The sequence below is a fragment of the Rosa rugosa genome, chromosome 3 (genome assembly GCF_958449725.1).
Source record: "Rosa rugosa chromosome 3, drRosRugo1.1, whole genome shotgun sequence".
NCBI classification, from domain to species: Eukaryota; Viridiplantae; Streptophyta; class Magnoliopsida; order Rosales; family Rosaceae; genus Rosa; species Rosa rugosa.
Window position 1 is genome coordinate 43,707,163 of NC_084822.1, and position 12,351 is coordinate 43,719,513.

At 39.1% G+C, this 12,351-nt stretch overlaps 3 protein-coding genes across 4 annotated transcripts; 2 read left to right on the forward strand and 1 right to left on the reverse strand.

The window, feature by feature from the left end:
* Positions 1-571: 571 nt before the first annotated feature.
* On the reverse strand, positions 572-6,083 carry LOC133740659 (peptidyl-prolyl cis-trans isomerase CYP63). 2 transcript variants are annotated; one of them, XM_062168594.1, is made up of 14 exons: positions 5,954-6,083; positions 5,393-5,479; positions 5,245-5,299; positions 4,808-4,896; positions 4,049-4,073; positions 3,898-3,936; positions 3,702-3,819; positions 3,432-3,592; positions 3,003-3,336; positions 2,751-2,896; positions 2,364-2,565; positions 1,883-2,209; positions 1,719-1,799; positions 572-1,247 (listed from the first exon to the last, which is right to left on the reverse strand). In XM_062168594.1, exons 2-14 carry the CDS (start codon positions 5,468-5,470, stop codon positions 899-901), a joined length of 2,004 nt encoding a protein of 667 aa, XP_062024578.1. In that variant the 5' UTR covers positions 5,471-5,479; positions 5,954-6,083; the 3' UTR covers positions 572-898. The 2 variants fall into 2 exon arrangements, with proteins under 2 accessions (XP_062024578.1, XP_062024579.1); XM_062168595.1 differs by having other exon boundaries at positions 1,883-2,206; positions 5,954-6,082.
* A 2,443-nt stretch (positions 6,084-8,526) lies between these two features.
* On the forward strand, positions 8,527-10,069 carry LOC133740661 (calmodulin-like protein 8). Its single transcript, XM_062168597.1, has 4 exons — positions 8,527-8,874; positions 9,255-9,412; positions 9,509-9,586; positions 9,689-10,069. Exons 1-4 carry the CDS (start codon positions 8,799-8,801, stop codon positions 9,818-9,820), a joined length of 444 nt encoding a protein of 147 aa, XP_062024581.1. The 5' UTR covers positions 8,527-8,798; the 3' UTR covers positions 9,821-10,069.
* Positions 10,070-10,219: 150 nt separating this feature from the next.
* On the forward strand, positions 10,220-11,247 carry LOC133740660 (uncharacterized). The gene has a single exon (XM_062168596.1). The coding sequence runs from the start codon at positions 10,462-10,464 to the stop codon at positions 11,083-11,085; it is 624 nt and encodes a 207-aa protein (XP_062024580.1). The 5' UTR covers positions 10,220-10,461; the 3' UTR covers positions 11,086-11,247.
* The last annotated feature ends 1,104 nt before the right edge of the window (positions 11,248-12,351 follow it).

Genomic DNA, 12,351 nt, shown 5'->3' on the forward strand with positions numbered 1-12,351 from the left:
CAAGTCTTTTGCTTCAACGAATTTTTCAGCTTCAATTTTCCAAAATGGGAGAGGTTCGAACCCTCCATAATTCTTTACCCAACCTCCCTTCACAATTTTACTCCAAATCTTTTCATCCAAAGAGAAACAGCAAAAAAACACAGCCTTCAGTCCTTCACCTTGGCCAAACATCTCCACACCCACCACAGGGTGCGAAGAAGCGCAATCTCTGAGGAAACAGGTTGCAATCTGCGGCTAAAGGCTGCGGTAATTTTGATTTCTCAAAGAGAGGATGGGAAGATGGGCTGCAGGATGTTGTCACTGACATCCTCACGCTGGCGACAGCAGGATGGGGTGGGTGGCTGCCTGGGTTGTGGGTTTTTGGTATATATTTTGTTTGAATGTTTTCTTAGCCAAGCAAAGTTGAGTTTTGAAAACTTTTAGAGGTAAAAAAAAAAAAAAAAAGGAGGTTAACCAGGTAAACAAGCAGGTCAATAGCAAAAGCGATCAGCATCTGGAACTTTCAAACGAGTCCGTATATAAATAATAATAATAAATAAAAAAATCCATAAATAGTGCGAGAATGACTGAATAATGGAAGGATATTAGAGAGCTACAAAATCTGCAAGAATCTGGGACATCCAATGCATCTTCAATTTCAGCAAAAATTTTAAAAAAGAAAAAAGCATAATCAAACATAAGCTGTTTCTTTGCTCTAAACCCTGATGCAAAAGTCTCAGAACTATTGGATGAAAAAAGAGACGCCCGCACGTCCTCTGAAATGAGGACTCCATTACATTCACATTCTATTGCCCATGCAAAACCAAGTCCAATGAGATACCTATTATCCATTCTGTGTACAGATGCATGAACTGGATATATCATATTATCATTTGCTTCTCTTCCCATGAGTCAGGACTCAGGATTCAGGACTGATATCGTCATATGAGACCAACCCCCTTTGTTCAGCTGGAGAGCTTGATCTTGACCTACTGGGAGACCTAGTCGTCCTGTTACGACGCTTAGGTGTAGCATTGGGAGATCTGGAATGAGATACCCCTCGGCTTCTCGACCTGGACTTAGCCCTACCTCTGTCTGGAGAACGCTGATCACCAATGCGAGGTCCAAGGCGGGATTTTAATCTGTCACTTATAGGAGGTCGATCTGCTGGACTACGACTACGGCTGCGACTGCGGTCCCTATACCGGCCACGATATCCACCAGGGCTCCGAGATATGCTCCTACTTCGACTTCTCTGGCTTCGAGATCTATATAACAGAAACAAATCAACAGGATGCATCCATGGGTCACTCTATGTCAGAAACACAAACAGAATTCACACAAAAAGTAAAAAAATAAAAAATAATCAACGCTAATAAGTCATAACTCAGCAAAACTAAAATCTCGGTAATTAATATGTTAAAGTTGCCAAGTCAAATGTTTCTTCCCTCTGTTCCTGTAAATATGTGACGTTACCCATCCAAAATGAGTATAATGTACAGTTCTGTAGTCATCAAAATTAAAGGTTCCTCAACGGAAACAAGTAAAATGGATATCCTATTGATGCATCCATGTTATAATAGGTCCCTCAACAGAAGCTAAAACTGCCGGTGTGCTTCATTTTTTAATGCATAGGACAAATGCTTCCGAGTTAGAAGCATTTTAACAATTTTACAAATCCGAATGATGCCACAAAGTTTCCTAATAGCACACTTCAATTTTTGGAAGAGAGAGAGAACCTGGGAGGACTCCTGCCTCTTGGTGGGCTCCGGAAACGTCGAGGTTGTGAGCGCTCAGAATAATTCCGGTAGCTTGAGTACCTACATGAACAAACAAAAAGATGAATAAATTTTGACCCCATGCATTGCTTACTCTTAATTCCGTCACATGATGCCGAAATTACCTATCACGGTTACTTCTATAAATGTCTCTTCCACCGTAACGATAAGAGTTGCCCCGTGAACGCTCTGGAGATGGAGTACGGTAGCGACGTGCAAAGGCATATTGATCAGTGAAACCACGTCCTTTCCTAATGCGCTTGGGAGTGCCATTTGGAGAAGTGCTTCTTGACAAACCCTGTTCGTGGTTTGAAGTAGAAGGTTCAGGAGCTTTCCGGACAGGACTACCCAATGGACTCCTAGAAGGCCTTCCTCTCTTTTGCTCGAGAGAATTTCTTGGTGGACTTCTGCCAGTAATCCTCTTAGGACTTGCACTGTGTGATGGACTTCTGCTGATCAAATATGCAGAGTAATATTGTGAGGCAATCAAAAAGTATTTATACCAAACATGGTTATATAAGTCCCTAAATTGAAAAAAAAAAGAAGAAGAAGAAAGAATGAATATAAACGTTAAAAAGATATACAGGTGGTATCAATGGTAAAAACCTGGGCTTGTTCGAGTCATCTGAGTAGGACTGTTGATTAGCAGTTTTAGCTTCTGCATTATGCCCGTTAGTTACATGAACACCATTCTTTGGAGAAAATTCACCTTCTTCCTCGGATGAGTTGTCCCCAATTTTCTTTCTATCAAGATTCTTCCTCTGTTCAATAGATTTTTTCCCTCCTTGTGGGGATTGCTTTACCACATCTGCAACAGCAGAACAAACCATGAGTTCACATTGCAGTACAAAATGAAGGAATATGTTAACTGAACCTATAGTCTTCATTTCTTGAGCCAAGTGCAAATACGCAAAAAAGGGAATATATGCCATAAATAAACCACATAGGCTATTAGGTAACAGAGGTAATCTTCCAGAGAAATAGATGACATACCAAGATTTCTTGGAAGTTTATTTTCTGCCTTCTTTAAATTGCCGTTTTTACGAGAAGAAACGCGATGACCATCTTTATCATCATCAGAACTGCTGGCGCTGCTTCTAGTACTCTCACTTTCAGTATCACTTGAACTTTCTGACCTCCTGAAAACCAGTTCATAAATCAAAATTCTATGGAGCATTCAAGGAGAAAATGGCAGAAAACAGAGCAAACATATTTTCAACATAACTAGAAGTCTAGAACCCATACCGTTTTGACTTGCGCCTTGATTGTTTGGCATGTCGGCCTCTCTTCCTCTCTTTTTTTCCATCTCTTCTTTTCCTGGAACGGTAGTGCTTATCTCTTTTAACGGCTTTTCTCTTCCTACGCCTTTCATCACTAAGCGAACTTGAGTCGGATGAATCTGAATGTGAATGTGAATGTGAATCTGAAGAATAAGAATCTGACATGTCTGAGGAATCAGACGAAGAATATCTCTTTCTTTTCTTCCTCTTTTCCTTCAGAGATTTTTTACGCCTTCCTCTCACTTCCTCATCAGAACTATCCTCAGATGATGAAATCTTCACTGATTTCCTCTTTTTCCCTGAAATAAAACCTTATCCATTATAAGCATGCTCTGCTACATACAATATGTATTGGCAAGAGACTTCTTGCATCTTATATATACAATTGAATTACCTTTCTCTTTCTCTGTTGCACTGGTGATTTTACTATTCTCAACTTCACCACAGTCTACAATTTTCACCAGTTGCGAAGGGTTTCCTTGATCTGTTCCAGCTTTCTCAATTTTCTGAACTACATCTATTCCCTTTGTAACCTTTCCAAAAACAACATGTTTCCTATAAAGAAGATGAAGTAGAATGCAGCCGATGAGTTTAAATAATTTGAAAACTCATTTTATAGCTCATGTTAGGTTAACTAGGCATAAAATAAGCAAATTCGAATTACCCGTTAAGATGTGGTGTAGGATTGAAAATTATAAAGAACTGAGACCCATTTGTATTTGGACCGCCATTTGCCATAGACAGAAGGCCGGGTCTATCATGCTTCAATTTAAAATTTTCATCTGCAATCAAATAAAAACCATGAACTTAACTGAAATTATGAAACATGCAAGTGTGCAGACAATACACAATAAACCCACCTGCAAACTTTCCTCCATAAATACTTTCTCCGCCAGTTCCTGCACACCAATCAAAGATTGATCCTTAGAATTCTTGACGATAAATTTAGAAGTCAAACGGAGAATTTGTAGTCATCAAATAAAGTAAGTTAATTTACAGAAGAAATCATACCGTTCCCCTTTGAAAAATCACCACCCTGTATAGAGAAAGAAGTCCACAAGTAGTTAATACTTACAAGATAAATAAAATTAATAGCTCTAAATTGTAGCGAGGCAATAACTAGATATTGTTCTCTAATATCAGAATGTTATCATCCCCACATCTACCAGTTAAATCACAAGTATTAATCTAGCCTTTAAACATTTTAAAGCAAGCTATGTAACTGAAGGTTAAGTCTTCATATCATAAAGCCAATGCATAAAACATACCAAAAAGCCATGCGAAAGAAAATGGTCACTCCAAAGTCCTGGCCATAGAAATTTAAAAGAGCAACTCATTTCAACTATCATATAGAGCTGCAACTCTTGGTTCTAGCTTTTAGGAGTTTGAAGCGGGCTTTAAGACAGAAGAATATGTATTCAAATCATAAAGACCAGCCATGTAAGAGAAGAAAATGGTCAGTCAGGAAGTCCAAAGTCCTGGCCAAGGAGCATTTTGGAAAAGAAAAAAAACGCAGCTTATCAAATCACCATTTGTGTGCTTCCTAACTCCATAAGACACATTTGCCTGTGCTAATAGAGCAGATAGTCCTCTCGGACAGAAAAAGAGTTGAGTGATTTTGGAGATAGTTAAGATATAGCAACAAAAGTGGCCCAACTTTTTTAGTGTACAAATGAATACAACAATCTGAGATTACATCTATTGTAAACAAGGACTAACTGTATGATCAATGATAATGCAAACAATTCCACCAATAGAAAAGAAACATACTTGCGCCATAAATCCTTTGATAATTCGATGAAATTGCGTTCCTTTGTAGTGAAGAGGTTTGCCTGTAGACTTTCCAATGCCCTTCTCACCTATAAACATAGGATTGTCACACTTAGAAATAGGACTAACATAGAATACAGATATATCATGGCCAAAAAAAAAACAAACAAACAAAAGTTTTGAAATCAAATACTATAACCATGGATAGTCATACCGACAATTACTATTCCAATGAAACTATCAGTATAGAGGGGTACAAAACTGATCCATGTAATGCTCAGAAATCCTACATCTTATTTATTTTTATATTTTTCTCCAGATAAGTCCATATCAAAACCACATCCACCTCCTCAAATTTTCAAGGAATCAAAAACATTTTGAAGCATAGATGGCAATCAAATAATTATAAAGCATAATCAGAATTGAAAATCAAATACCTGTACAGAGAGCCCTAAAATTTTCTGCTGTCTTAGGCACAACATCCGCAAAAAGCTGCACATTCAAACAAGCATGTTTTTCCTCTTAAGCTAAATAAAGCAAGCTCAAGTTTCAATTGAACAAGAAATGTCACCGCTCTCTACATACCTCAATCACAATTCTTTCCGTCGGGGCCCCATCAATGGATACATCTAAGAAGACACTGGGGTTCGCTTTCTTGCTCATATCTTCCTCCTATTTCACAGACACCAAAGCCAAAAGTAAACAAACACATAACAATGTAATCCACACAGCCATTTAATAATCTACATTGACAATATGTGTGTTTCATATATGTAATCCCAACTTCAAAAAATCCACCCTGCTCAACAATTGTATATCAGATGAACAAGGGATGCTAATCCTCCAGATATCATACTTGCATTAGTAATCTACTTTCAACCAAAACTTGATGTAAAAATCAAATAAACTCACTGAACATAAACCCTAAACCACATTTCTTCCTCCCTATCCACTCGAATCGGAATCCAGCAGCGAAAACTATTAAACGGCATCGTTTCGGTATTATGCAAAATCCTAAACTATTCCAAGCTAGGGATTCGATCAGTTTGCTTGAGCTGCGTTGCTGGAATATATCCAAGTGTATAGTTTGTGCTTTCAGGAACTTGATCTTAGTGCAAAAGCTAGCGCAAGGAAATTGAGGCTTACCCGGATTCGGAGGAAGCAAATACGGCGGTGGCGAGTGAGAGATGAGAGTGAGAGAGAGACGATGGCTTCACTTTGGCTTCCGAGAGAGAGAGAGAGAGAGAGGTTTTAACTATCTTGGGGGTTAGGGCTGCTTAGGTGGTGCGCGGAGCATGCTATTGCGGTACATCCGTATGCTTATCGACTTATTGTTCGCCACGTGTGAAGAATATTTGGTTCTTAACCGACTCGGATAGTAGATTTGTATTTACTATTTAGTTACCAACGCGTATTCCCCCGCATTTTTCCCTTTGTGGTAAAATAGTATCGTCTCTTTCCTTCTCTCTCCTATTCCTTCTCATTCCCATTCCCATTCTAGACTTCTAGTCAAGCAAACACGCTCCAATGGTCGCCAAATGAGGTTTTGGATGCTGGCTGTGCAATCGCGCTCAGTGAGGCCTACATGGCGATTGTGGCCCGTTCACTTTTAAGGTGTGTTTAGCAATTTCTAAATTATCTTCATTCTTAGCAAACTTTGATCTTCAGAATCGATTTGCAGTAGTTTGGCACCACTGTCTCCCCCTTTCTGTATCCCATGTGCTCCATTTAGATCAGCTGGGTGGGGGAGTGCCTAGAGATTTCTGTCTGTAGTCTGTTTTCTTGTTTTATTTATGTCATCAAAAAAAAAAAAAATTCATTCTCTTACAAGTTTTAAATCATGTGTTTGGGGAGGAATTAATTTATGTGGAACTCACACAAAAATTTAGAATAATTCGTTCAGTTTAATTCCAATAAAAAGAATTGGCAGTGATTCAGTACATGTATCAAACAACTTTTATTCTACTTGTCTCATATTTTTCATTTTTCAAGAAGCTAATAAAATTTCAGAGGTTTGTCATTATGATGATACTACTTATTAAAAATAAGCCTTTTTTCTTTTATAATAACCCAAAAGTAACCCAGTATTTGTAATACCATTCTCTGTTCTAGTAAACACATGATTCATGTTTGCTTCTTTTTTATTTTTCCCCATTCGTTTTCTCTCCTATTCATTCTCAACGTCATTCTAGTCAAGCAAACACATTCCAGGTTCTAATGCCAATTATAATTGAAGCAACGTCATATTCACGTAATGAATTACGTACTTCACTGTGCCAACTACTATTGGATCTAAATCTAATAATGAAGAATAATAAGGGAAATATACATGTTCTTTTGACACTTGAGCACAAATAAGTGGAGAATCAACTAAGTAGCTCAACAGGACTTTATTGAGGCACATCCAGAATCATTATTCCCTCTTCATTTCTTTCTTGTATGTCTCTTCCCCGAGAGCATGAGCCGGGGCATTTCTTCAAGGATCCCAAACAACCGATCTAATCATACCAACCTCAAATTGGTGATGTGATGTCCAGTGGCGGAGGCAGTTCAAGACGAGTAGGGGCCACTGCCCCCATTGAGATTATGACACTTGTCTCACAATTATAGTATTATACGATTTGCCCCCATCAGCTAGCAATGTTAATAATATAATATATATATATATTGTGTTACCACAATCCACAGCCCACAAAGCATATGATGGCTGGAGTAAATATATCAGCAGGCCGACAAATCACAATACCTACAAAAACAACGGACAAAACAAGAAAAAAGGGAGTACGAAGCTTCTTGTGCACCCCATTCAGCATATATGATCAAAACTCAACTTTCAAAGCACTCAAAGTCAATAACCAACTGATATTGCTGGCTTGCTGCGATGACTTCGTTTCTCAAACCCCAGATATCAATATCTCTTTGTTGATCCGTCCATCATCTATGATAACGAAATTCATATGGAATTTTAGTTATCTATTGTCTGATTGTGACTCATGTTGATTAATTTGTTTGTTTGTTTTTTTTTTTTTACTGTTTTTCTTCTCCTCTGTTCTTGTATATTTCCTATTGAGAACGGTGTGAATTGAATTCATGATTTTGTTCATTGGTAGGATTATGATGTATTGATGTTCTATCATGTATTCATGTTACTAGTATAATTTGATTTCTCTGTTTTTGTGTTGAAAGATTTTATTGCTATTGTTTTTATCTCTTTTCTTTTTGTAGGGTATGTATTTTAGTTCATCAATGGTCTATTTTGGTGTTTGGTTAAATTTTTTGGCCCCATACACATATATTTCTCCCTCCGCCACAGGTGATGTCATAGGGTCCTAACGAGTCTGAGTAGGTGTTAACCTGAAATGTGAAAGAGTATGCTTGTCGAATCATACAACAAATCTTTGTGCAGTCACATTGATCCGAAAGGATCGCATTCGCACTATCTACCGTTAGTAAAGCAACATCATGTTCTTCTTCTGGTCATCACCAATGTGAGTCAAACACATCCACGTGTTGGCCAATTCTTATATTTGTCAAACGCACGCGGCTCCACAATACTTTTGAGTCGCTGGCAAAGATTTCTCTATGATTTTGCGAACACAAAATTTCAACAACAAAAAGCCCGTGTAAAATAAGCTGCTGAAGTCAGAGCTGAAACCCAGTTCCCTAAATTCCAAAACACTGAAAACAATAAAAGTCACGCCCTTCTTGACCTTAACAAATAGAGGTCAGACCAGACGAAATGACCAATAGGGTTTATTGAAAATTCCTACAGTTCTAGAAAATTTCCTCACGGACTTTTTCAATTAGAATATCAATTAATTCCGGCATCTTTGCTTTCCTACTTATAAAGTGACAACATCACACCAAACTTCATTCCAACTTTTCAATCACATACAATTCTGTGTTGACAACCAGACACACAGCGTACACTTCCTCTCCCGATTGAGCAGAAATTTCTTGGTCTTCATCTGAGTTTTTTGATTCGAAGAAGATGGCAGAAGCTTTAACAGAAAGCCAGATTGCTGAGTTCCAGGAAGCCTTTTGTCTGATTGACAAAGATTCAGATGGTGAGTTCTCTCTTCTTTACTCCCCTGTTCATGTAGCCTTGTTCTTATTTTACTTGTATCAATTAGCATTCAACTATTAATTTGATGGGTTTAATTGAAATGATTGATGGAAGTCATTCGGCTTTAGCTTGATATGTTTTGTTAACGTATCCCCAAAAGCTCAAGCCTTTTCGGGTCCGAACATGTTGTCGTGTTATTGTTAATGTCTTTGGTTGACTATTGAGTTTTGCTTCCTGGAAGGCCGGACCACTTATGTTGTTAACTAAGATGACATAATATCTTTGGTTGGTATATGATCGAATTAGTGAAAGCTCCAGTGCAGTATTATCATCAGGCCAATTTTATGTTCATTTTCTGAAGTCAGTGGCGTTGATTTGTAGGGGTTATAACCTTGGAAGAACTAGCCTCGGTGATCCAATCACTAGATGAACGTCCGACGAAAGAAGAAGTTCATGACATGATTAGTGAGATTGGTGCTGATGGAAATGGAACAATAGATTTTGAAGAGTTCTTGAATATCATGGCAAGGAAGATGCAGGTATACATTTTAACATCGTATTGTTATAATAATGAATTGAAATCTGTATGTCTTGAGCTGTTGGTGTAATCTTAGATGCTAAATCTTATGCTATAGGAAAACGTTGCTGAGGAGCTAAAAGAAGCATTCAAAGTATTTGACAGGGATCAAGACGGTTATATTTCAGCTTCTGAGGTATATATGTATACAAACATGGTCACCGCTGTATTTGGAATCAGCCTTTTTATATGTGTTTGTGCTATAACATTATCATTGATTCTCTTTCTCTTTTGGCAGTTGAGACAGGTGATGATAAACTTGGGAGAAAGATTGAGTAATGAAGAGGCTGAGCAAATGATCAAAGAGGCTGATTTGGATGGTGACGGTCTAGTTAGCTATGAAGAATTTGCAAGGATGATGCTCAGCTAGCTGTTCTTAATTTTCTCTCAAGTACTAATAGAAATAGAGGAAAAAAAAAAAAAATACAATGTGAGTCTCTGTAAACCCCATCATCTTGAAAGTGCATGTTTTGCAGAGTTTGTTGTACTATATGTAGGATCTCTCTTCCACATATAAGTAAAATTTTAAAATTTACATTTACAGACAGTCCATAATGACGTGTAGCTCTAGTGGTTAAGAGCATTATAATTAAAATTCCGAAAACAGACTTCTTCTCCATTCACTTTCTTTCTTTTTCAAATAACTTGTGTATCTTTACCATACTTCCCTATGTGGGAAGGTTCTTGCCCGATTTAAACCCGAACCATTTCAGGCAAACATTAGAACAATCAACAATGGCTTTGCGTTACTAGCCGGAACACCAATTTCAGGCAACCATTAGAACAATGACTTTGCACACTCGAATTGGGCATAAAAAACATCAAGCCCAATATTCATATTTGGCCCAAGCAGCCCATTTTCACTTCGTCGTCTTCTTATACCCTTAAACCTCAACCAGCTCGCAGCTCTCAACAATTCCAGAGTTGCTTAATCAATCCAATATCGAAACCCAATTCCCAATCAGCTAATCAAATTCCAATTCTCCCAGTTTTACCTTAAACCCTTTCAAAATGGCAGCCCCGGAACCCAGCAACATCGACGAGGAGCTCTCCGCCGCCTCCACGACCATCTTATTCGACCGCCCCGTCCCCTTGCTCCGCGGGCCGGTCCGGGCCGGCCCGCCCAACGACCCGTCGTCCGGCCCGTACGTGCTGGCATTCCGCGACCCGAAAACCTGGGCCAACGCCTACAGAGCGTGCGAGTCGAAGATCCTCCACCAGTGCGAGGCCGGGTCGAGAATCGGGTGCGCCCTCAGCGCATCGAGCAAGTGTAAGCCGCCGTGGTGGCGGTTTCTGATTGGGCAGAAAGCGCCGGAGTTGAAGCAGAGGGCGGAGTGCGAGGAGAGAGAGACGGAGGGGTGTTTGGCTACGGCGAAGGAGAAGTGCGTTGGGTTTGCGAGAGACAAGTGCTTGGAGCCGTTTAGGGAGGCCAGGGTTTGTGGGGTGAGTAAGAAGCAGGCGGAGAAGATGGTGTGCTGGGCGAGTGTGATCAATAAAAGTAGTACATGGGTGAGTTTGATTGGGTTGGAGAATTGTGGGTTTGGGGCGACGAATTGTAGGGCGGTTGAGCTGGTCGGGTATTCCGGTGAGGTTGATCGGGTTTTAGGTGGTGGCAATGAGACTTTGAAGTTGTAAATGTATTGCTTTCGGAGTTGAGAATCGTTAAATTGTAATTTGTTTGATTTGCGAGCTAATCCAACCATTTCGTATTATAAAGATTCGATACAATGTAATACTATAGATACTCCAAATTCCGGTTCTACAATTCATCATGAAAAAGAAGCATTTTTATATGTACTGCAAGAACTTTCGTAGTATAACAATGGCTTCGATGTTGTTTTTGCTATTGGATTGGCATTTTGCACAGGTTAAGTTCATTACATCCTGCATTTTATTGTTTTGCATGATTGAGTTATCTTGCTACATTGAGACTCATGCATGTAGAACTGGAACAATCTTTATTGCTTTCTCTTAATTGGAGCCTGTAACTTGCAGAACTTTGAAATTTAGTTCATGGAGATTGAATTGTTAGGAAATTCGGGTCACCTTCCGAATTCCTTAGCCCAATACCGAAACCGAATCAAGACAGTAATCACAAATTATGCAACCAAACACAAGATTGTTGACGAGGTTCGGTCAAACAGTTGACCTACGTCCCCGGATGATGATGATGGTGAATCCACTAAACGAGAAGAAGATTACAAACTTTTGAAGAACGTTTTGGTTCTTCCACTCAAATAACATCTCTCCTCACAACCCAAATTCTCAATTGAGAATTTCCAAATACACCCGATCTTTCAAAACTTGCAACTCTCTAAAATCTCTCAAATTATCAGAACACTCAATTGATCCACACACGGATCTCTCTAAACGATGTCTCAATGGTACCCTCCAAAATGAGTCTCTTTCAACCCACAATATGAGAATCTCCAAACCCTCACATCTTCTCTAAATGGTGTCTTCCAATCTCCGAAAGCACACACCAAACCAATAACCCTGAATGACTATTTATAGGCTCACGATTAGTCCGACTCCCAATAAGATCTTCAATCTTAAACCTTTAATTCTAAGGAAAAATTCCATAAATCCTAGATACACTAGAATTGCTTACCCAAAGCCTTCAGAAGTAAAGAATCCAAAACAGACAAGGAATTAGATATTGAGCCGCAATCCTAACAATTTCCACCTCGGCTCAAAATCTCTGAACTTTCACTGAACGCAAGCTTCCTTGGGTCTTCTCAACAAACCATGATCACCACCACACCTCAGTGCGCCTCTTGCGCTCAATAGCCAAACTTGTATGCCAAGTTTCACAACCACTCCAACTTGACCATAAGAGTTTTCCCCAAACATGCACCGTGCAGCCACTTGCATGCAATCCAAGGCTTCACCAAAGTTGCC

Coding starts and splice junctions, on each gene's coding strand:
- LOC133740660 (XM_062168596.1), top strand. CDS start 10,462: ATGGCAGCCCCGGAACCCAGCAACATCGACGAGGAGCTCTCCGCCGCC.
- LOC133740659 (XM_062168594.1), bottom strand. CDS start 5,470: ATGAGCAAGAAAGCGAACCCCAGTGTCTTCTTAGATGTATCCATTGAT. Junction 2,897..3,002: donor TCAAGGCGCAAGTCAAAACG/GTATGGGTTCTA, acceptor ACTGGTTTTCAG/GAGGTCAGAAAGTTCAAGTG. Junction 1,248..1,718: donor AGAGGCAGGAGTCCTCCCAG/GTTCTCTCTCTC, acceptor TCTGTTATATAG/ATCTCGAAGCCAGAGAAGTC.
- LOC133740661 (XM_062168597.1), top strand. CDS start 8,799: ATGGCAGAAGCTTTAACAGAAAGCCAGATTGCTGAGTTCCAGGAAGCC. Junction 8,875..9,254: donor GATTGACAAAGATTCAGATG/GTGAGTTCTCTC, acceptor GTTGATTTGTAG/GGGTTATAACCTTGGAAGAA. Junction 9,587..9,688: donor GTTATATTTCAGCTTCTGAG/GTATATATGTAT, acceptor CTCTTTTGGCAG/TTGAGACAGGTGATGATAAA.